The sequence below is a fragment of the Pan troglodytes genome, chromosome 7 (assembly GCF_028858775.2).
Source record: "Pan troglodytes isolate AG18354 chromosome 7, NHGRI_mPanTro3-v2.0_pri, whole genome shotgun sequence".
In the NCBI taxonomy this organism is placed as follows: Eukaryota; Metazoa; Chordata; class Mammalia; order Primates; family Hominidae; genus Pan; species Pan troglodytes.
In genome coordinates, this window is record NC_072405.2 from 150,841,485 (window position 1) to 150,863,297 (window position 21,813).

The window sequence follows — 21,813 nt, forward strand, 5'->3', positions numbered from 1 at the left end:
TGGGAACACAGCATTACTCTCCTATCACGAGTCCCAAGGGCAAGAGATGAGCAGAAAAGTGCTGGGTGCAGAGGGCTGCGCAGAACACGAAGGCACCAACGTGCACACTATTGGTGCCTATTGGGAGGCCAACGTTCCGGGCCAGGCCGAAAATGCTGGTGACTTATGTTTATATTAACACTGTTTCCACCTTAGCACCATTTGTATTATCTTCATCACAGAAAACCCGCGTGACCATTCCCACCCTGGATCCAAGAATGAGCCGTTCCTCAGACAGATTTCAGACCCTGCGGGGGGCCCTCGGAGCTGCAGGGGAGTCCCCCGCCCTTGGTCCCGTGTGGCGCCCTCACCTCATGGATGGCAAGTGCCTCATGACCACGTCCAGGGCCTGGATCGTCTCAAAAGGGACGCTGGGCAGCCGCCCTGAAAGTGCATCGTGTAACGCCTGCAAGCTCACGCAGGACACCCACTTGATGGACACCTTGAAGATGCGATCCTTGCCTTCTCCTGGCAGCGTGACCTCCAGCTCCACCTGCGAGGATCCAAGGCACACAAGGTTACTCCCTCCTGCGAAGCCCCAGGGAGGACGCAGCCTGGCAGTGGTTGGCTTCCAGACACTCCTGGGTGAGGAAGTCCCTGCCCAGGCCTCTAGCCAACCACTAGCCACATGTGGCTATGGAGCACTTGAAATATGACCAAGGAACTGAATTTTAAACTTTATTCACTTACTTTTGATGAATTTAAATGTACAGAGCCACATGTGGCAGTGGCTGGTGTACTCACAGTGGTCGAAAACGTATCCTCATTTCACCCCCAAACAATGAACTCACTATCTCTCTCCTCCCAGTCTCTGAATCGCCCCGTCCCTCACCTATGGGTTGCACCTAACGCCAGATCATGCTGCCGTCACCTGCAAACCCCACTCCGCTACTCAGAACCCACAGTTGAATCGCGATCTGGCCCTCATACCTCCAAATATGTGGACACACACGAGCCCACTCAGGTGACGCGTGAAGCAACTTTGCTATTTGCTAATCATGCTTCCCAGTGTCTGAGGAACACCGATGTGACAGGTTACGGATGGTATATATGTTATCCTCATATGCCCAGTGACCCCAGCAAGGGAAAATTCATTCACCACTTTTGTTGAGACAGGGTCTCACTGTGGCCCAGGCCGGAGTGCAGTGGTGCAGTATTGGCTCACTTCGACCTTGACCTCTTAGGCTCAAGGGATCCTCTCACCTTGGCCTTCCAAGTAGCTGGAACTACAGGCACACGCCACCAAACTCGGCTAATTTTTTAATTTTTAATTTGGTAGAGATGGAGTTTCACCATGTTACCTGTGCTGGTCTTGAACTCCTGGGCTCAAAGGATCCTCCCACCTTGGCCTCTCAAAGTGCTAGGAGTACAAGCGTGAGCCACTGTGCCTGGCCGACTCACCACTTTTTATCCATGAAACCACAGAAACCCAGACTTAAAAAAATAACCCAAGGCCACAAAGCCATGAAAGGGCAGAGACGGGATCTGGACCCGGAAGGCCTTCCCACTCCATGTGTGATGCCAGGGTCCCAGGTCTTCAGCACCGGCCTCTCCTAGCCTGCCCAGGGCCTGCTGCCTCTGCTCTGTGCACCTGAGGTGCCCTCCCTGATTCAGGACCACAAACCCCAGTGTGCCAGCATGCCCAGGTCCAGTGTTGTTTGGTGGCACCAGGCACATTTGCTCGCTCACCCACTGCCCGCCATGCCCATGCCCAGCTCCCATCTGCTCATCCTTGTCGCCCAGGGCCTGGCCTCTTGCCACACCTTGTTTGAACCTCACGGAGCTACGACCAGACTCTGCGGGCGTCACCTGCACACCTGGGTCCCAGGTACACACCCTTTCCACCTGGGCCTGGGCTGGCTCTGGCAGATGCCCACGAGCCCTCAGAGCACTGTTGTGCCCGATGGCCCCAAACTGGCCGCGCCCCGAGGACCATCTGCAAAAGATGAGGGCAGGGGAAAAGGATCGAATCCTTCCAGCCGGATAGACTTCAAACATCGAATAGCAAGAAAAGCAGCAAGCCACAGAAGGGCGCCGCAGCACGATTCCTTCCAGACATCAGAGCCATACGCACAGGGGATGCAGCACAGCTGAGGAAACCAACAGAGGGAAGGGCCAGCTTCACTCAACTCATCAGGACAGCGGAGGGGGTGGCGGTGGGGGGACGCAATCAAGGCTTCGCCCATGGGGGATTTCAGGGTGGGAGGAGGGAACAGCTGGGCCTGGGTTGGGGGTACAGGATGTGGTTTAATACCACTCTTTAAATAAATGTACATAGCTGGTCCTTGCACAACATGGGTTGGAACTACGCAAGTGGAGTTATATATGGATTTCCTTCAGCCTCTGTTACCCCTGAGACAGCAAGACCAAGCTCCTCCTTTCTCTCCTCAGCATGAAGACAGAGGGGATCCTTTATAATAATCCACTTCCACTTAATGAAAAGTAGACATATTTTCTTTACCTTATGATTTCTTAAATAACTTTCCTCCAGCTTAAGCATATAAGAATAAACTATATAGGGCCAGGCACAGTGGCTCGTGCCTGTAATCCCAGCACTTTGGGAGGCTGAGGCAGATGGATCACCTAAGGTCAGGAGTTCAAGACCAGCCTGGCCAATGTGGCAAAACCCCATCTCTACTAAAAATACAAAAACTAGCTGTAACAATATCATACACTGTGGAATAATATGCAGCCATAAAAAGGAACAAGACCAGCTGGACGCGGTGGCTCACACCTGTAATCCCAGCACTTTGGGAGGCCAAGGCGGGTGGATCACGAGGTCAGGAGTTCGAGACCACCCCGGCCCAGAGTGAAACCTCGTCTCTACTAAAAATACAAAAAAACTAGCTGGGTATGGTGGCACGTGCCTATAATCCCAGCTACTTGGGAGGCTGGGGCAGGAGAATCGCTTAAACCTGGGAGGCGGAGATGCAGTGAGCCGAGATCGCACCATACTCCAGCTTGGGCGACAAGAGTGAAATGTTATCTCAAAAAAACTCAACAAAACAAAACAAAAGCCAGGCACGGTGGCTCACACCTGTAATCCCAGCACTTTGGGAGGCTGAGGTGGGGGAATCACGAGGTCAGGAGATCGAGACCATCCTGGCTAACATGGTGAAATCCTGTCTCTACTAAAAATACAAAAAATTAGCTGGGCGTGGTGGCGGGCGCCTGTAGTCCCAGCTACTCGGGAGGTTGAGGCAGGAGAATGGCATGAACCCAGGAGGCAGAGGTTGCAGTGAGCCGAGATCGCGCCACTGCACTCCAGCCTGGGCGACAGAGCAAGACTCTGTCTCAAAAAAAAAAAAAAAAAACCAAAAACCAAAAACCAAAAAACAAAAAATTACAAAAATTAGTCGGGTGTGGTGGTGGGCGCCTTAATCCCAGCTACCTGGGAGGCTGAGGCAGGAGAATCATTTGAACCCGGGAGGTGAAGGTTGCAGTGAGCCGAGACAGCACCACTGCACTCCAGCCCTGGGGATCAGAGTGAGGCTCTGTCTCAAAAAAAAAAAAAAAAAAAAAGAAGAAGAAGAAGAATAAACTATATAATACATGTAACCTATAAAATATGTGTTAATTTACAGTTTATGTTACTGGTAAGGCTTCTGGTCAACAACAGACTATTAGTAGTAGTTTAAGTTTTGGGGGAGTCAAAAGTCATACATAGCTAGGTGCAGTGGTTCACGCCTATAATCCCAGCTCTTTGGGTGGCTGAGGTGGGAGGATGGTTTGAGTCCAGAGTTGGAGACCAGCCTAGGCAATATAGGGAGACCCCATCTCTGTGCTCCCAGTTATTCAGGAGGCTGAGATAGGAGGATCGCTTGAGCCCAGGGAAGTCAAGGCTATAGTGAGCTGTGATTGTGCCATTGCTCTCCAGCCTGGGCAACAGAGAAATTGTTTCAAAAAAAAAAAAAGCTTATGAATGAATTTTTGACTGCATGGGGAATCAGCGCCTGATATGTTTGGCTATGTCCCCACCCAAATCTCACTTGAATTGTATCTCCTAGAATTCCCACATGTTGTGGTAGGAATCCAGGAAGGTGACTGAATCATGGGGGCTGGTCTTTCACGTGCTATTCTTGTGACAGTGATCAAATTGGTTTATCAGTGGTTTCTGCTTTTGCTTCTTCCTCATTCTCTCTTGCTGCCGCCATGTAAGAAGTGCCTTTTGTCCTCCACCATGACTGCGATGCTTCCCTAGCCACATGGAACTGTATGTCCAATTAAACTTTTTCTTTTGTAAATTGCCCAGTCTTTATCAACAGCATGAAAATTGGCTAATATAGCACCATTAACCTTTTTGTTGTTCAAAGGCCAACTGTACATATATTTCTTTTTCATTAGTGCTACTTCATAATAAAATTCTAAATAAGTCACACACAAGTAACAGTAACTGAAAATGCACATTTGGCATAACACTGGCAACATGGCAGGCATTCCTGCACTCACTGGTTCCCCCCTTTACTTTCTTTTTTTTTTTTTTTGGGAGGGGGGAAGGTGTCCCGCTCTCAGTTAAAGAAACAGATCTGGAGGGGCTGACTGAGGCGCCCCGGGCCAGGTGGCAGGAAGCAGAGGGGCGAGTGCCCCTGTCAAACTGTCTGACTCCAGAAAGGGAGACAGAGTCTCTATGGGCCCAGGACCAGTGGCTTGGCTGGGCATGGGGGGACAATTCCAGTACGGACTGGCTGCTACTGGGTCCCAACAGGAGTAGCTGGTCGCTGAGAAGGGAGTGCCATTCCCCTCGTCCAGAAACAGCACGTCCAGGTCATGGCGTGCAAGTGGAGTGAGCTTGGGAGTGGGAGAGCGCGTGCATTTCCAGCTCACACACGCCCCAGCCAGGAGGTACTTTAGGCCCGAGTACATCTGCAGCAACAGCACTCGGCATCCAGCCTACAGTGCTGTGCCCTGGCACGGATCGGATGCCCGTCAATGCCACCTTTCAAAAACCTCTGTAGTCAACACCGAGGGGCAATTCCAAGGGGTCTATTTTCCCACAGCAAAATACATTCTAATTTGTAAATGTATTGCAGTCCAGCCTCCGCTTGGCCCGCAGAGAAAGGACAGCAGAGTCACCCCGGGCTCTGTAACTATCTGCCCATCCCACGTCCACAGTGGCTGGCTGGTGCTCGTGTGTGGCAGCTTAGGGCTGCATGGAGATTTTACGACGGCCATCACGCCACGAGGGCAGGAGGCACATGGCTCTCCAAGGGACAGGCGCCGTGTGCGTCTGGGCCGCCAGCAGCAGGTGGTCCACACCCGAGACACTGCCGCCTCTCAACAGCCCAAAGCGCTCGGTCCCAATGACATGACATCTGAAGGTCACTCCCAGCCCTGCTGCCTCCCGTGTTCTGACCTCGGGCAGGTGGCTCCGTTGGCTTCCTGCACACAAGGGGACAAGCAGGTGGCCCCACCCACCTCACAGGGCACTGGTGCCAATTGTGTTGCAGCGCTACAATCTGGGAGTGGCCCAACTGCCATTTTCTGAACATGGATAATAGAAAATGTCAGCCCAGGACTCGATCCAAGGCCTGGAGCACGGCGAGGCACCTGTGACATCCAATCTCCCCAAACAAGCCAAACCCGCAGGCTGGCCTCCCTGTCCGGAAATCCTCAGGGTGAGAGAAGTAGGACTGTCATGGGGTGATTCCTCTTTGGGGTCGTCACACAACTCAGCAACAAAGGGAAAACAGCACTGTAAAGAATGCAAAGAGGCCAGCCTGGGGCTCACGCCTGTAATCCCAGTACCGTGGGAGACCGAGGCGGGCTGGATCGCTTGAGCTCAGGAGTTGCAGACCAGCCCGGGCAATGTGGCAAAACTCTGTCCCTACAAAAAGAAAATTAGTGGCGGGGCACAGTGGCTCATACCTGTAATCTCAGCACTTTGGGAGGCCGAGGCAGGTGGATCACAAGGTCAGGAGTTCGAGACCAGCCTGACCAACATGGTAAAACCCCGTCTCTACTAAAAATACAAAAATAAAAAAAAAAAAAAGAAAAGAAAATTAGCCGGGCATGGTGGCACATGCCTGTAGTCCCAGCTACTCAGGAGGCTGAGGTGGGAGGCTCACTTGAGCCTGGGAGGTGGAGGTTACAGTGAGCTGACATTGTGCTACTGCACTCTAGCCTGGGTGACAGAGTGAGACCATGTCTGGGGAAAAAAAAAAAAAAAAGACAGAGCACAAAGAAACTGTGTATGAAGCCAGGGAAAAGGCACAGAGGCGCAGCTGCCTTTCAAAAGGCTGTTCCTGCACTCAGCTTGGCTATGGCCCTGGCTGAGCCCACGGCCTCCCTGTCCACTGCTGCTGAGGAGGGAGCGAGCGTGGCAGGCGTGGCATGTCTGGCTGGCCACGAGGATCCTGACCTAGACGGGGCCTCCCTGGGGCGGCAGGAAGAGCGACCACACCCGCTATGCCTGCCGAGCCCAGGCCGAGAGACAGCTGCCAGGCTGCGTGCCACATGCCCCTCCCAGAAGGGGCCGTGCAGTTCATGTCTTGTTGAAATGTGCCAGGTGCTGAGGTCTAAAGGCATCCTGTGACTCTGTAGGGCAGCAGCTCTCGAAAGGCAGATCACTGACCCCCAAAAGACCTCAGCACCAAAACCAGTCCCACCCATCATGTCTGCAAAGTGTAGTGGGAATTCAAAGTCACCTGGCAGATGACAGAGCAGGTACAGGGAGTGGCTGCTCGGTTAGGGCTCAGCACCACCTCCTGACCAGCTTGTATTGGGGTGGGCTTGGGTCAAAGCACCTGGCTCATTCGAGGGGAACCTTGGCCCTGAGAGGTTGCAGGTCAGCCCCAAAGATGCTTGTGCCAGGCCCAGGCTGGGCAGGCTCCCTGCCGCACACTGCCCAAGCGGAGCCCCCCATGGCTTCCTAGGCCTCTCCTTGCCCCCTCCGCCTTCTCTCCCCAAGCCTTCAGGTGCAGAAGCTTCACTGCCTTGGGAGCCCTTGGCCTCCCTTGCTGCCAGACACCCCCATCCCAGGTCAGCAGGCAACAGCCCGGCACTCCTGTGGCCATGGCATGGCTGAGCTGCACAGAGAGGCGGACAGGCAGGAGTGCCGAACTACCATGTCCTTCAACAGTGAACTCCGTGCGTGGCTGTCTTCTCCCAAGGTACACTGCTTCCAGGCAGGGTCTGCTATTGTTCTGAGCTGTGGGTCTGCCCTAACTTCCTCCTGGGAAGGAGACACCGGTGCTGTCCACCACCACTCCTAGACCGCGTCAACCCAGACGTTCAATTTGATCATTCAGTGAGATGTGGGAATAAATTCTCAGGTTCATCTTCCACCACCCAAATCCCTTCCAGGCCAAAGCCACTTGTCTTTTGTTATTTAGGGAGTTTATAGTTGTCTCCATATGTTCCTAAACAGTGCTCCTTCTGGCCACCTTCCTAAATTTTCTATTCAACTGAGCAGAGAAGCTCCAGGGAGCTGCAGACCTTCCACGGGACCCGACAAGGGGAGGCATGGAGCTGGACCCAGAGCCAAGAAGAACAGACGACACAAATCATGCCTTCAAAGAAGAACCCAGGAGTTCAACCCAAAATGCTGATCAACTTGTATAGTTTCCTGTCTCCACCTCCAGTTCTGGGAGGTGAAAGAGTGAGGCTGGGTGGTCCCAGCGTCTCCCGGGCCTGGGAGAACTCGTCTCTCTTTCCACACAGGGGCTGGGATGAAGGCAGGCAGGCTAACATTGCAGTAGGAGATTTAGGAGCTTCGTGTGTAAGGGCGATATGACACGGGCCCCCTGTGCAGAGGCCTGGACCAGAGCTGCCAGAGTCCCCACGAGCCTCCAGGGTAATGGAGCACCAGAACGATTCCGCTCTTACCACAAGTGAGGCACGAAAAAGTACTTCACAGAAAAAAGACAAAACCCAAAGACGACACTGGGACACGATGTGAGAAGATGGACATGGGACACCGCCTTACGCAGGCTCTCACACAGAAGGTTAATTTCTGCACCCTGCAGAGATCCTACAGAACCCCCAAACCAGTGCGAGGAGCGTGGTCTGCAGCCAGGGTACCCCCATGCTAACCGAACACAGTGGCTTTGAGTAGGTTCTCTATGCTCTCTGGGACATGAGCTTTTCTTTTTTCCTTTGTTTTTGAGATGGAGTTTTGCTCTTGTTGCCCAAGGCTGGAGTGCAATGGTGTGATCTTGGCTCACTGCAACCTCCGTCTCCCGGGTTCGAGTGATTCTCATGCTTCAGCCTCCCAAGTAGCTGTGACTATAGGCGTGTGCCACTATGCTTGGCTATTTTTTTTTGTATTTTTAGTACAGACGGGATTTAGTCATGTTGGCCAGGCTGGTCTCGTACTCCTGGCCTCAAGTGATCCGCCTGCCTCGGCCTCCCAAATTGCTGGGATTACAGGCATGAGCCACTGCACCTAGCCTTAAACAAAGAATTTTAAACCCTCGCTACTGAACATGTGGCATGGGGCCAGCAGCACGGGCACCGGCGAGGGCTGGTGGGAGATGCACCACCCAGGACTGTGGGGCACAGGCACCGGACAGGGATGTACATGCTCACTGAAGTCTCACAAAGCCCCTGGGAAGTAGTTTTTATTGCCATCTCTCCGTTTTACAGGTGAGGCAGTTGAGGCTTGGCCAGTTGAGATGCCCCAGGTCCCACCACAGGATGGGTGGAGCCAGGCCTCACACCCATATCTAGTTTTACCCCAGAGTGTGTGCACAGTTAATTTCCACAATGACAGGTCTCAAATTTAAATATCAAATACCATATAGACGCCCTCAGCCCCTTTTCAGAAAAACTACCCTGATGCCCGCCTTGTGTGTAAATATAAACATGTACAGACAAAACTGTGCACAAACTCCTTATGCTTTTCTTTCTTATAAAACTATAAGTAAAAACAAATGCAAATTAAGCACAGAACTTTAAAATGACTACATTTCAGCTCCACAGCACGCTAGTTTGCAAGGGGTGATCGTGCTTGACTGATGTGCATTTGGTCTAGGACTTGCTCCTCTTGGGAAAACCACCGTCTATCACCCTGGGCTGGCAGTGACAACGCACAGACCACTGCCCCTCTTAGAACCATGAGATCGCTTTATGCAGAGCTCTATATCGTAACTCGGTCTCTGCTCAGTCACAGCACGTTCTCCCCTTGTCAGAGCATGATAAGGTGAAGGAGCATCACTGGGCACTGAGATTGCTGGGCTCTGCTGACCATCCAGAAAGGCTGAAAGGAGCTTATTCATTTCAAGATTATCATCAAAATGAAAAACCAGCCACTCTGGAGGCTGACGTGGGAGGATCGCTTGAGCCTGGAAATTGAAGGCTACAGCAAGCGTGATTGCACCATTGCTTTCCAGCCTGGGCGACAGAGCCAGACCCTGTCTCAAAAGCAAAAGGAAGAAGACTGAATGTCTGTAGAGAGAGCTGCTTGTAGGCCACTTGCTCTCCCACTAAAACAGACATCCCTGACAGCAACTTGAGACCCTTTGCATACGGAGCTGGCTTCTTTCTCAGGAACTCAGGGTTTAAAAAGCAAACTGTGTATGTTGTTCCCAGAGGGAATCAGCCTTTCATTCTCATGGTTGTTAAACTCCTGGTTTCTGATGTGTTTGCTTCTTAAAGTATGTGTAAAGATTATTTTTTATTTTTTATTTTTTTGAGACTGAGTCTCACTCTGTTGCCCAGGTTGGAGTGCAGTGGCACGATCTCAGCTCACCATAACCTTCGCCTCCCAGGTTCAAGCGATTTTCCTGCCTTAGCTTCCCAAGTAGGTGGGATTACAGGCGCCTAGCTAATTTTTATATTTTTAGTAGAGACGGGGTTTCACCATACTGGCCAGGCTGGTCTCGAACTCCTGATCTTGTGATCCGCCCACCTCGGCCTCCCAAAGTGCTGGGGTTACAGGCGTGAGCCACCGCGCCCGGCCTGTAAAGATTATTTCTGAGCCTGGTTTCTGCTCTTCTTCTACTTACGAATAACACCCGTATCACTCTGCAGCAGCACATTTGTTGAAAGATATTCTCAAGAAGTGACAACTTCTGGGCAGAAATTTTATTACTTTTTAAATAAAGCCATGATAAGGCTAAAGGTAATAAAAGAAGGTGACATTTTAATACACCCGCTCCCTCCGGGTTGACTCATCACCATCGTTCTAATTTCAGATGAGTCACTGGCTAGAGCAGAATGTTAACTGGGCCTCACTGCCATGTCTCTCTCTCACATACCCCTATAGGAACGTAATTTTCCATAGGTCTTCTTGTGGAGATGGAGTCTCATTCTGTCACCCAGGATGGAATTCGTGGCGCACTGAGATAGCTCACTTCAGCCTTGAACTCCTCAGCTCAAGCCATCTTCCTGCCTTGGCCTCTGTAGGTCTTTATAATACTGGTGCTTACTCTAAGCTCTTGTCTGGCGGTGGTTTGTGGCTTGTGTTTAGCATGTGTACTTTGTACTTAAAGTTTGGTGGTTTCAGCAAGTTCTCGATATCCGTGTCTGGACCTAGACAAGCTAAACCCCCATCACTGAAAGCCACAACACACAGAAGGTAGTTTTTATGGATCTCAGGACGAAGCATGTGGCAGCGAACCGCTCTCTCCTCCTCAGTGAAATAGTTTCGTGTATGAGAACAGGCATGACGGACTTTACAACATGTGTGAGCTTTACTTCACCGTATGTTACTCCACCAAGGGCACCCCGGGGAGCTTACCTTGTCCCTCCCAATCGGAAGGGGCATGGCTGTGTATAGATTCTTCCTGCCGTCAAACACGGGCTTCCGATCCCCAAAGATCTGTGTTTTAAAGTGCTGGACCATGTGTTCCACGATTTCCCTGAAACAAAGACAAAAGTCGGGCAAAATGTCAATAAAATGGAGAAAATGGCATACAAGGACATTTTTCTGACGCTATTTTTTTTTTTTTTTTTGAGATGGAGTCTTGCTCTTGTGGCCCAGGCTGGAGTGCAATGGCGTGATCTCAGCTCACTGCAACCTCTGCCTCCTGGGTTCAAGCAATTCTCCTCCCTTAACCTCACAAGTAGCTGGGATTAATGCCACCACGACCGGCTAATTTTTTTTTTTTTTTTTTTTTTGAGACGGAGTTTCGCTCTTGTTGCCCGGGCTGGAGTGCAGTGGCACGATCTTGGCTCACTGCAATCTACGCCTCCTGGGTTCAAGTGATTCTCCTGCCTCAGCCTCCCAAGTAGCTGGGATTACAGGTGCCGGCCACCACACTTGGCTAATTTTTGTATTTTTTTTTTTTTAGTAGATAGAAGGTTTCATCATGTTGGCCGGGCTGGTCTCAAACTCCCAACCTCAAGTGATCCACCCGCCTTGGCCTCCCAAATGCTGGAATTACAGGCGTGAGCCACCGCACCCAGCCCTCTGATGCTATTTTTAAAGCAATTTTGCAAGACCTGTGGCTCCTTTGGGCAACATGACTTCCAACTTCTATAAAGAAGCAAACTAGACCCATGAGTGGGTTTGTGCTCGTGCATTTTAGTGCAACACGGGAGAACCTGATACACGCTGGGCACTTTATATGCCACATACAGCAGATGACAGACACTTCCAGAACCTCCGGAGCTCTGTGAAGGCACTGACGAGAAGAACAGAGCTTGTGACATTTGTGTTCCATGGAGGTAGGGTCAGGCGCCCATGCCTCTGCACAGCTACCCACTGTGCACACAGACTGACAGGTGTGGCTCAGCTCGGCTGTGGGCCTTGCTGTGGCCACTAGGATTTGCTCTGTAGCCCCAGTCAAGGGGTTTGTGAGACTGGCTTGGCCTTCTGTGCTCCTCTGATTGCCAGAAGAATGAGTCCTGGGTGCTGCTGCCCCTCCAGTCCAGCCTGACCCAGGGGCCCAGCCAAACCTCAGCCCACTTGCAGAGCCATGGTATGAGACGGATGCTTGCTGCTGGGAGAGACTGGGGTTTTGGTGTTGGGGGCTCAGGCATTCCAATGGCAGAAGGCTGCTAGATGCGAGGGAGCTGCTCTGCAGGGCTCCATGAGCAGAGATCCACCACCCCCACCCTCCACCCCCCAACCCCCACCGTGACAGAGAGGCCTCCAGAAACACACTCTGCAAACCTCCTGCTGGCCTTCAGCTCTGTTCCAAAGAGGTACCAGCTTGGCATGGTACTCTCCTGGCATTTCAGGTGCTTGTTTTATTTTATTTTATTAGAGACAGAGTCTCGCTCTATCACTGGAGTACACTGGCATGATTACTGCTCACTGCAGCCTTGACCTCCCAGGCAGAAGCAATCCTCCCATCCCAGCCTCCCAAGCAGCCGGAACTACACGCCCAGGCCACTATGCCCAGTTAATTTTCAAATTTTTTTGTAGAGATGGGGCCTCCCTTATGTTGCTCAGGCTGGTCTCGAACTCCTGGGCTCAGGCAATCCTCCTGCCTTTGCCTCCTAAAGTGCTGGGAGTACCGGCATGAGTCACTGTGCCCAGCTCAGGGGGGTTCTGAGGCATTTTGACCCAACTCACTAAATGCCTGCCCTCGCACACTATGCCTGATAAAGTGCAAATATGAAGAGCTGGGGTCCCTGCCTGCCCACAAAGGCCCATGTGAGGGAAATGCAGAGGCCCATGGGGTGCTTAACATCTTGATTTTTTACCAGGAAATGCCAGCTCAGGGGATGTGGTAAAGAGCGAGAGAGGAGTCCACCAGCAGGGTAAGGTGGGGGCGGGGGAGTCACTGACAGACTTCTGAAGGGAGGTGGGATTGGAGCGTGGCTAGAATGGTCTTTCTCTTGGGCAGAGCCTCAGTCATCTCTCAGGAAGCAAGAACCTGCCAGCTCCTTCCATTCCTTTCCCAAAAGTCGAGGCAAGCTGGCCTGGAGGGCTTTCCTTATTCAGAATGGCTTTGCTTGGTCCACCTCCAACAGCCACAGGAAGAGGGTCTCAGGGATCCAGCTAACCTGCCCTCAACACCTGCGGTCTGGGGAGTGCCCGTGGCAGATGCCCAGAGCCTCTCAGTGACATCTTTGAGGGCTCCACCAAGCTGCACCCGCCTCTGACAGTGCTGGGAGATCCAGCCTGGGCAGGGAACAGCCCCGAAGGCCGTCAGCATGGCCCCGGCATCCATCCCTGCCATGCCTACCTGGCAGCCACGGCACAATCTCCCCTGGCACCTCCCTGGCAGCCAGGGCACAATCTCACCTGGCACCTCCCTGGCAGCCAGGGCACAATCTCACCTGGCACCTCCCTGACCTGCTCTGGGCTGCCCAAGACAAGGGATGCCCTGCAGCTCTCGCAAGAGGACAGCTCATTCCTCTGCACTCTCCAAACATTACAAAGGGTCCCCAACCTTCGGAGGCCCTCATCTCCCTGGCCAGGACTGCACAATCAACTTGAGGTGCAGATGGCTCCATTGGAGGGGAAGGTGGGTTCTACTCACATTCAAAGAACAAATCATTCTGGCCTAATTCAAACCTGACCTCAACAGAGTAAGACGGCACACACCCTGACTCATTTCATGAGGCTAGCAAAACCTTTAGGTTGAAACCAGACAGGAAGAGTATAAGAAATCATGGGCCGATCACTTACAAACAGAAGCAGGAACAAGACATTAACAAGCTGAATCTACCAACATGTTCAAAAATAAATCATCATGTCAAAGTTCAGTCGATACCAGAAACAAAAGGTTGTATTTAACATTATAAAATTAATTAACATGAAACAGGTTATAAACCTAAAAGCTATAACTGAGAAATGCCTAGAAGAAAACATAACATAAAAACGTTCCTAAACCTTGGGATAGACAAAAATTTCTAAGAAATGTCCCTAAAGGAAAAATTCATAAACTAGGCTCCATTAAAATTAAAAACTTTCACCCATCTCTTAAAAAAAAAGAGAGAGAGAGGCACCATTATAAAAACGAAAAGACAAGGCCAGGCGCGGTGGCTCACGCCTATAATCTCAGCACTTTGGGAGGCAGGTGGATCACTTGGGATCAGGAGTTTGAGACCAGCCTGGCCAATATGGTGAAACCCCGTCTCTACTAAAAATACAAAAAATTAGCTGGGTGTAGTGGTGGGTACCTGTAATCCCAGCAACTTGGGAGACTGAGGCGGGAGAATCGTTTGAACCCAGGAGGCGGAGGTTGCAGTAAGCCGAGATTGTGCCACTGCACTCCAGCCTGGGCATGACAGAGTGAGACTCTATCTCAAAAACAAACAAACAAAAACAAAGAGATGAGCAATCAACTGGGAGGAAATATTCCATAATCACACAGACACGCATCTAACAAAGAACGTGTATGCATAATGTATTTAGGAAAATTCTTACAACTCAGTAAGAAGATAATCCAACTTAAATGAGCAAAATATTTGACCAGACACATGGCAGAAGAGGATACACAAATGGCGGGTAAGCACATCAAAGGGTGTTCATCACTCGGCTTTAGGGAAATGGAAATGAAGCCACAGACATCCAGTAGAAAGGCTAAAATCAGAAAGGGTAACAATACCAAGAGCTGGTGAAGGCGGAGGGAAATGCTCTCTTCTACGAGGCTGATGCAACTGCTTTGGGGAAAAAGTGTGGTTTCAGTGTCTATTTACCACTCTGTCTAGCAACTTCTGACACAAGAAAAATGAAAACACACATCCACGCAAACATTTGCATACAAATGTGTATAACAGCTCCAAACTGGAAACAATTCAAATCAATGTCCATCAGCCGATGAGTGGACAAACCCATGATGCCACACCCGCACAATGCAATACTTGAATCCACCGCTACACGCAACACGACGGGTGTCTTAGAAACACGCTTGGCGGGCCAGGTGCGGTGGCTCACACCTGTAATCCCAACACTTTGGGAGGCCGAAGCAGGTGGATCACAAGATCAGGAGATCGAGACCATCCTGACTAACACAATGAAACCCTGTCTCTACTTAAAAATACAAAAAATTAGCTGGATGTGGTGGCGGGCACCTGTAGTCCCAGCTACTCGGGAGGCTGAGGCACGAGAATGGCGTGAACCCGGGAGGCGGAGCTTGCAGTGAGCCGAGATCACATCACTGCACTCCAGCCTGGGCGACAGAGCAAGACTCCATCTCAAAAAAAAAAAAAAAAAAAAAAAAAGGAAACATGCCTGGGGAACGAAGCCAGCCACCAGGAGGAACAGGTATACAATGATAATGATTCCACATATAGGAAACTCTTTGACAGGCAAAAACAATCTACACTGACAGAATGCAGGTCTGTGTTTGCCTTGGGGCAAGGGACAACACACTTAACTGCAATGGGGCAGGTGCTTTGGGGTTGTTAGCATGTCCTATTGATTGTGGTGGTTCTTACAGGAGTGTATACCTTTTTTAAAGATCATAGGCCTACATAAAGGTAATTTCAGTAAAAATCCAGAGAGGGATGTATTTTTATTTGATAGGATTTAACAAACTCATCCTAAAATAGAAGTGGAAATCTGAGGACAAAGGCTGGCAGGTATTCTTGAGGAGGAGCACCTGGAGGGAGGCCATGGCGCTGGGGCAGGCAGAGAGCTCGGGACAGAGCCCAGAGTCCAGAGCCCAGAAACAGGCCCAGGGATGGGGGTGGCAGGAGACAGAGGGCAGGACACAATTCTCAATGACTTATGGCAGGCAACCACACACACCCAGGATTCAAGGAAATACAACCGAGCCCCACTACTGGAGACACTCCTCTGGATGAACACTCACTGTTCCGAGCACCATCCAGCACTCGGCATGATCACTCCGCTCACTGACGGTCCTGCAGGCCCGTGGAGGCGGGGTCAGGTCCAGCTCATCCTGCACACCCAGCACGGCGTGCGGCTTGGGCTGGGCGGATCTCTCAAGAGAAGGAGGCTGTCCGGTCATGTCAGTGAGGCAGTGCCCTGAGGGGCGACAATGCACACCCGTGGAGTCGGCCGGCAGACAATCCTGGCCACCACTCAGGCCTCCGCCGCCCAGAGAGAGCATCCCTGGCCACCTGCTCGCAGCCCCCGTGCCTCGGGGCCCACTGCTGAGGGTGAGGAGGGGCCGATCTTGTGTAAAGCAGAGAAAGTGGACCTCGTGGCTGTGGCAGCAGGATGGCACCTTGCTGCCTAATTCTAACATGGGGGGTCCCTTCCCTCCTCAAACACACATGACCACGTATTTGGCAGTTAATTTTCTTTCTTTGTAAAACTGTGATAAAATACAGATAACATAAAATTGACCATTTCAACTAAGTGTTCAGTTCAGCGGCATTGAGTGTGTCCATGCTGTTGTGCGACCATCACCACCCTCTGTCCACAAATGATTTTCACTTCCCCAAAGTGAAACTGTACCTGTGAGGCACTAACTTCCCAGCCAGCCCATGGAGCCACCTGGGGACCCTGCTCCAGGAGTCCCTGAATCTGGTTCTTCGTTTCGATCCAGCGCAGGCACTGGAAAGTGAGCAAGTGTCCCTGCTTCTGGAGAGCCAGCTCTGCTGGCCACCCAGGTCTCAGGCTTGCCCTTGACCTCCCAAAAAAGATGACAGCCCAGGAGTTCATTTGCATGCATTCCGTCCACCAGTGGGCCCCCAGCCTCTAAGAGAGTGACCCATGTTGAAATGAAGGAAAAGGAGAACCACGGCCAAGCTGTTAGTGCTCATTCTGCCAAGTTCTTAGCGGGGACAGCTCCCTCTTCAGTCACCACCCAGGGAAAGGGCAGCGCCAAGCAGCACCCCACACATGGCCGGGGCCGCCTCGCAGAAGCCGGAGCGTGTTGCTAATGCAGAGAAGCAAGTGTCTGCCCCGTTTGCCTGTTTGCCCTTTTGTCATAATTCTGAGAGGTTCCCTCTTTTACAAATGTCATCCTTTCATTAATTTCTAATTACACAGCTTTTGCCTTAATACATTCTCACCGAAAGTTTCACATAACGATAAAGCTAAAAGTCCCAGCCTGGGCAACACAGAGAGACCCCGTCTCTACAACGTATTTAAAAATTAGTGGAGTGTGGTGGTGCGCGCCTGTGGTCCCAGCTACTTGGGAGGCTGAGGTGGAAGGATTGCTTGACCTCAGGAGGTTGAGGTTGCAGTGAGCCATCACTGCGTCACTGCACTCCAGCCTGGGTAACAGAGGGAGACACTGTTTCAAAAAGAAAAAAAAAACCAAAAAGCTAAAAGTCTGTCTACAGTACCCACTCATTTCAATCCCCATTCTAAGAAGTAACCTTATCCTTTTCAAACCTATGCTTTCACATAAACACACAGCTATCCAGAAATACATTGTTTTATTATTTTTATACACATAGTATCAAACCCACACTTCTGAGGCGCCCATTTTCCTACTCTGTGTCTTTGGGATCTTTCCTCCTAACTGTATACAATGTCGCCACTAGGTCTAGAACTACAGACGCAGTAATCATGTGCTTTAGTGTTACCACCTAACCACTTGCTACTTAGTTGCCTGTGTTTCTGAGCTTGGAGGTCAGCCTGGGAGCCCCACTCCACTCCTGCTAAGCACCACACTGCATGCCCCAGCGCACTCCTCTAACCCACCACTTCCTACTGATACTTAGATGGTGTCTTTTGTTGTTCTTTTTTTTTTCAGAGTAGTCATCCTATACATCTCCTTGAGATATAGAGACTGAGAAGGAGAACGGGTGGGTCAGAGGGTACACGATGTTTCTGCTTTAATACCCGCAATACCCGCACCAGACTGTCTTGTAAAGAGGCAGGGTCCACCTGCATTCCCGTGAGTGGCTCATGCCCAGAGTCACAGAGCTCCAGGCGCAAGGCTGAGTGTGACACAGCCACGCTGCCTGGCCCCCTGCTCCACAGGCACAGGGCCATCGCATCTGCTGGTTCTTCTGGGGCCACTTGACGGAGCTCAAGACGAACAAGGAGGAAGAGGGGCAGGGGAAGGGAGAGGAGCCCACCTCCTCCTCACAGCCCACCTCCTCCTCGCAGCCCACCCGTGCTTCTTGGCACAGAGCATGGGGGCAAGGCCCACGTGACTTCAGCAAGGCTTAGGTCGTGCGGGCCTTGCCCCCATTCTTTCTCGGGGCTGGCTCAAGACTGGCTGTGTTGTGCAGCCACCTTGGTGCCCACAGCTGTACGGGACGCTCCTGGGAGGAGGGGTCTTGCTTGCACCAAACCCCACCCCGGCAGCCCCGGGAAAGGGGTGGACTATACTGCAGGGCCTGAGGGCACTGAGGCTGCTTCACTGTGTAGTTGTCAGAATGTCACAGAGGTGACTGAGGTGCAAGGGCATTTTTCTCATGGCCTTGGATAAAGCCTCTGTGTTGGACTCATTAAACATCTACCCGGGGCATTGCACAAGGTTTTGGGAACTCACGACTAAGACGCCATCCTTGCTCTCACAGAGGCTGCAGTGTGGTAAGAGAAACGGGAAGGAGATGCTGAGCAGCACGACGGAGGAGCCCAGACTCATGACGGGCTCAGGGCCCCACCTTCATCTCCCTTTCCACTCGGAGCTCCCCTCCAGCGGCGCTGACCATGAGCACCATCCACCTCCCCACTGGGGACAGGAGCCGTGTCTGCCTCAGCCACCACTGCACCCCCAGGGCATTGCAACTGATGTGTGAGCGGGGGGTCTCAGGAACGTGGGTCATGGGAGGAGGCAGGAGGTAGGCCAGGGCTCCCACACAGGTCTTGTGAGCACAAACATTTTACTTCTGACATTTTCCTATGCTGTTTTGATTGATTATAATTTTGAGATAGGGCCTAAAGGTTCCTACGTCTAGGCAGCCACTCTCAAGCTTGCTCATAGCCTAGCAGGTTGGCCTTGGCCCCGTGCATGCAGCTCTTGCCCTGCATTTGCTGCTTACCAACTGCGTGACCTGAGCCTGGCAGGCGAAACCACAGGAGTGTAGTAGCACAGTCCTGGAAAGACATCACGTTCTCATCACCCTCAGCTTCTTTCTGGTGTCAGATAACGAAGCCTTGGCCATGCCTAGTTTCGTAAAAGAAAGCTGCTTGTGTACTGTGGTCGATGGCCTAAGGGCCCCCCTGCTACCGCACCAGTCAACAGCCCAGAAAATGTGGGCCAGGCACAGTGGCTCACACCCGTAATCCCAGCACTTTGGGAGGCCAAGGTGAGCAGACTGCTTGAGGCCAGGAGTTTGAGACCAGCCTGGGCAACATGGTGAAACCCTGTCTCTACTAAACAGGCTCACGCCTGTAATCCTAGCACTTTGAGAGGCCAAGGCAGGCAGATCACAAGACGCCAGGAGTTTGAGACCAGCCTGAGCAACATGGTGAAACCCAGTCTCTACTAAAAATGCAAAATTAGCCGGGTGTGGTGGCGCATGCCTGCAATCCCAGCTACTCCGGACGGGTAGCTGAGGCACGAGAATCGCTTGAACCCAGGAGGTGAAGGTTGCAGTGAGCCCAGATCATGCCACTGCACTCCAGCCTGGGCAACAGAGCAAGATCCTATCTCTAAAAAAAAAAGGAAATGTGTATACTGCTTTATGCTCTCATTCTGGTTCTAGGAGTACCCCCTAAATCACAGATTCACACAGGGTTCTATCCCAGGGAAACGCAAAAACAAACCAGCAGTCCCACTGATGGAGAGCCACACAGCAGTGAGATATACTAAAAGATCTAGGAAGACCTTTAGTAAAGAAAGCTGCTTAACCCAGTGGTGCACATAGTTTTTGTTCAGAAATACATGGTTTTAGTAAGTGCATATTTAAAGAACCTCATAGAACTCTCAACATACTCTGGACATGTTGAGTGAATCCAACTCTTTAGTTTTACAGATATGAGAACTAAGTCCCCAGACATTCTCTCTCTTAGCATATTCAGAGTTCTGCAACCATCACCATGGCTTAGAACATTTTTACCACCCCAAAAATCAACACTATACTCAACAGCAGTCACTCCCCACCATTCCAGGAAAAGAAAAATTTACACAACCATTTATAATAGCATCCAAGAACATAGCATACTTTAGATTCATAGTGACCACAATAAAAAATTCAAAGGGGCTTTCTAGCAGAAATTGATAAGTTGTTTATATTTATTATTCTATATACTTGGAAAAGCAATAGATCTAGAATAGCTAAAACAATTGTGAAGAACAACAAATTTGGAGGAATTATTTAATCGGATTTCAAGCCTTACCACTTAACTATAGTTAAAATGACCAAGAGTTCCTGGCCTAAAGACAACACAGAAGAGAATCCAGAAATTGATCCACACACATATACAGGTTGAGCACCCCTAATCTGAAAACCCCAAATCCAAAATGCTCCAAAATCTGAAACTTTATGAGCACCAACATGATGCTCAAAGGAAATGCTCATTGGAGCATTTTGGGTGTCAGGTTTTCAGATCTGCAATGTTCAACTGGTAAGCATAACGGAAATATTCCAAAATTCAAATAAATAAATAAATAAATGAAAACTTGAAACACTTCTAGTCCTAAGCATTTTCAGTAAGGGATACTCAACCTGTACAATCAAATTATTTTTTTCAAAGGTCAACAGGTAAATCAGTGGGGAAAGAAAAGTATTTTCAACAGACCCTTACCTCACACCATACATAAAAATTAATTCAAGATGGATCGTGGACTAAATATGCAAGCAAAAACTATAATTCTAAAATAAAAACAGGAGAATATCTTTATGATCCCTAGGTAGGCAAAAATTTCCTAGAGAGAATACACTATGTAACAGCTATTTTTAAAAATTTATAAATTGGACTTCAACAAAACTAAAAAGTTCTACTCATTAAAAGAAAGACACCATCAGGAAGGTGAGATGACAAACTTTGGACTAGGAGAAAATATTCCCAGTATAGACTTGTATGATGGTGATTTTTAGGTGCCAATGTGTCTAGATTAAAGAATAATCCAGAGAACTGGTAAAGCTTGACTTCTGGGCATGTCTGTGTGGCTGCTTCCAGAGGAGACTGCGTGTTAGTCAGGGACCAGGTGGGGATCTGCCTCCAGTGTGGGTAGTGCCATCCAATCAGCTGGGGGCACAGACAGAAAAAAAAGGAGAGAAAGAGTGATTTCTTCTCTCCCTCCTGGGGCTGGGGCACTGTCTTCCTCCTGCCTCGGACATCAGAACTTCAGGCTCCCTTGGCCTTTGGGCTCTAGGACTTATAGCAGCAGCCCTGTGGGTTCCAGGTCTTTGGCTTCCCTGATTATAAGGCTTTCAGACTTGGCCTGAGCCCCGCTACTGACACTCCAGGGTCTCCAGCTTGTAAATGGCCTGCTGTGGGACATCTTAGCCTCTACAATCATGTGAGCCAATTCCCCTAATAAATCCCCTCTCATATCTACAGATATATGTACAGTCATGCGTGGCTTAACCATGGGGATATGGCCTGAGAAATTCACTCAGGCGATTTCATTGCAGTGTGAACATCATAGAGTATATTTACATATACCCAGGAGGTAGAGTCTACCACACACCTAGGCGGCAAACCTGTACAGCACACGACTGCTGAACATGGCAGGCAATTGTAACACCATGGTAAGGATGTGTACATCTACATATACCTAGGTCGGGCCCAGTGGCTCATGCCTGTAATCCCAGCACTCTGAGAGGCTGAAGCAGGCAGATCACTTGAGGTCAGGAGTTCAAGAGTAGCCTGGCCAATATGGTGAAATCCTGTCTCTACTAAAAATACAAAAAATTAGCCAGGTGTGGTGGCAGGTGCCTGTAATCCCAGCTACTCGGGAGGATGAGGCAGGAGAATCACTTGAACCCAGGAGGTGGAGACTACAGTGAACTGAGTTCATGCCACTGGACTCCAGGGTGACAGAGCAAGACTCCATCTCAAAAGAAAAAATAAAAAAATCTAAACTCAGAAAGGGTAGCGCATTGCTCTACTAC

General features: G+C 50.5%; 1 protein-coding gene across 5 annotated transcripts in view; it reads right to left on the reverse strand.

Moving 5' to 3' along the window:
- Positions 1 to 21,813, reverse strand: part of AGO2 (argonaute RISC catalytic component 2) — a 115,601-nt gene that overhangs the window by 41,931 nt on the left and 51,857 nt on the right. For all 5 annotated transcript variants that reach the window (XM_024345294.3, XM_024345295.3, XM_016959913.4 and 2 more), the window contains exons 3-4: positions 10,718 to 10,838; positions 351 to 532 (exon numbers count right to left, since the gene is read on the reverse strand). In XM_024345294.3, coding sequence (XP_024201062.1) covers positions 351 to 532; positions 10,718 to 10,838 — 303 coding nt within the window. The remainder of the gene's footprint in view (positions 1 to 350; positions 533 to 10,717; positions 10,839 to 21,813) is intronic.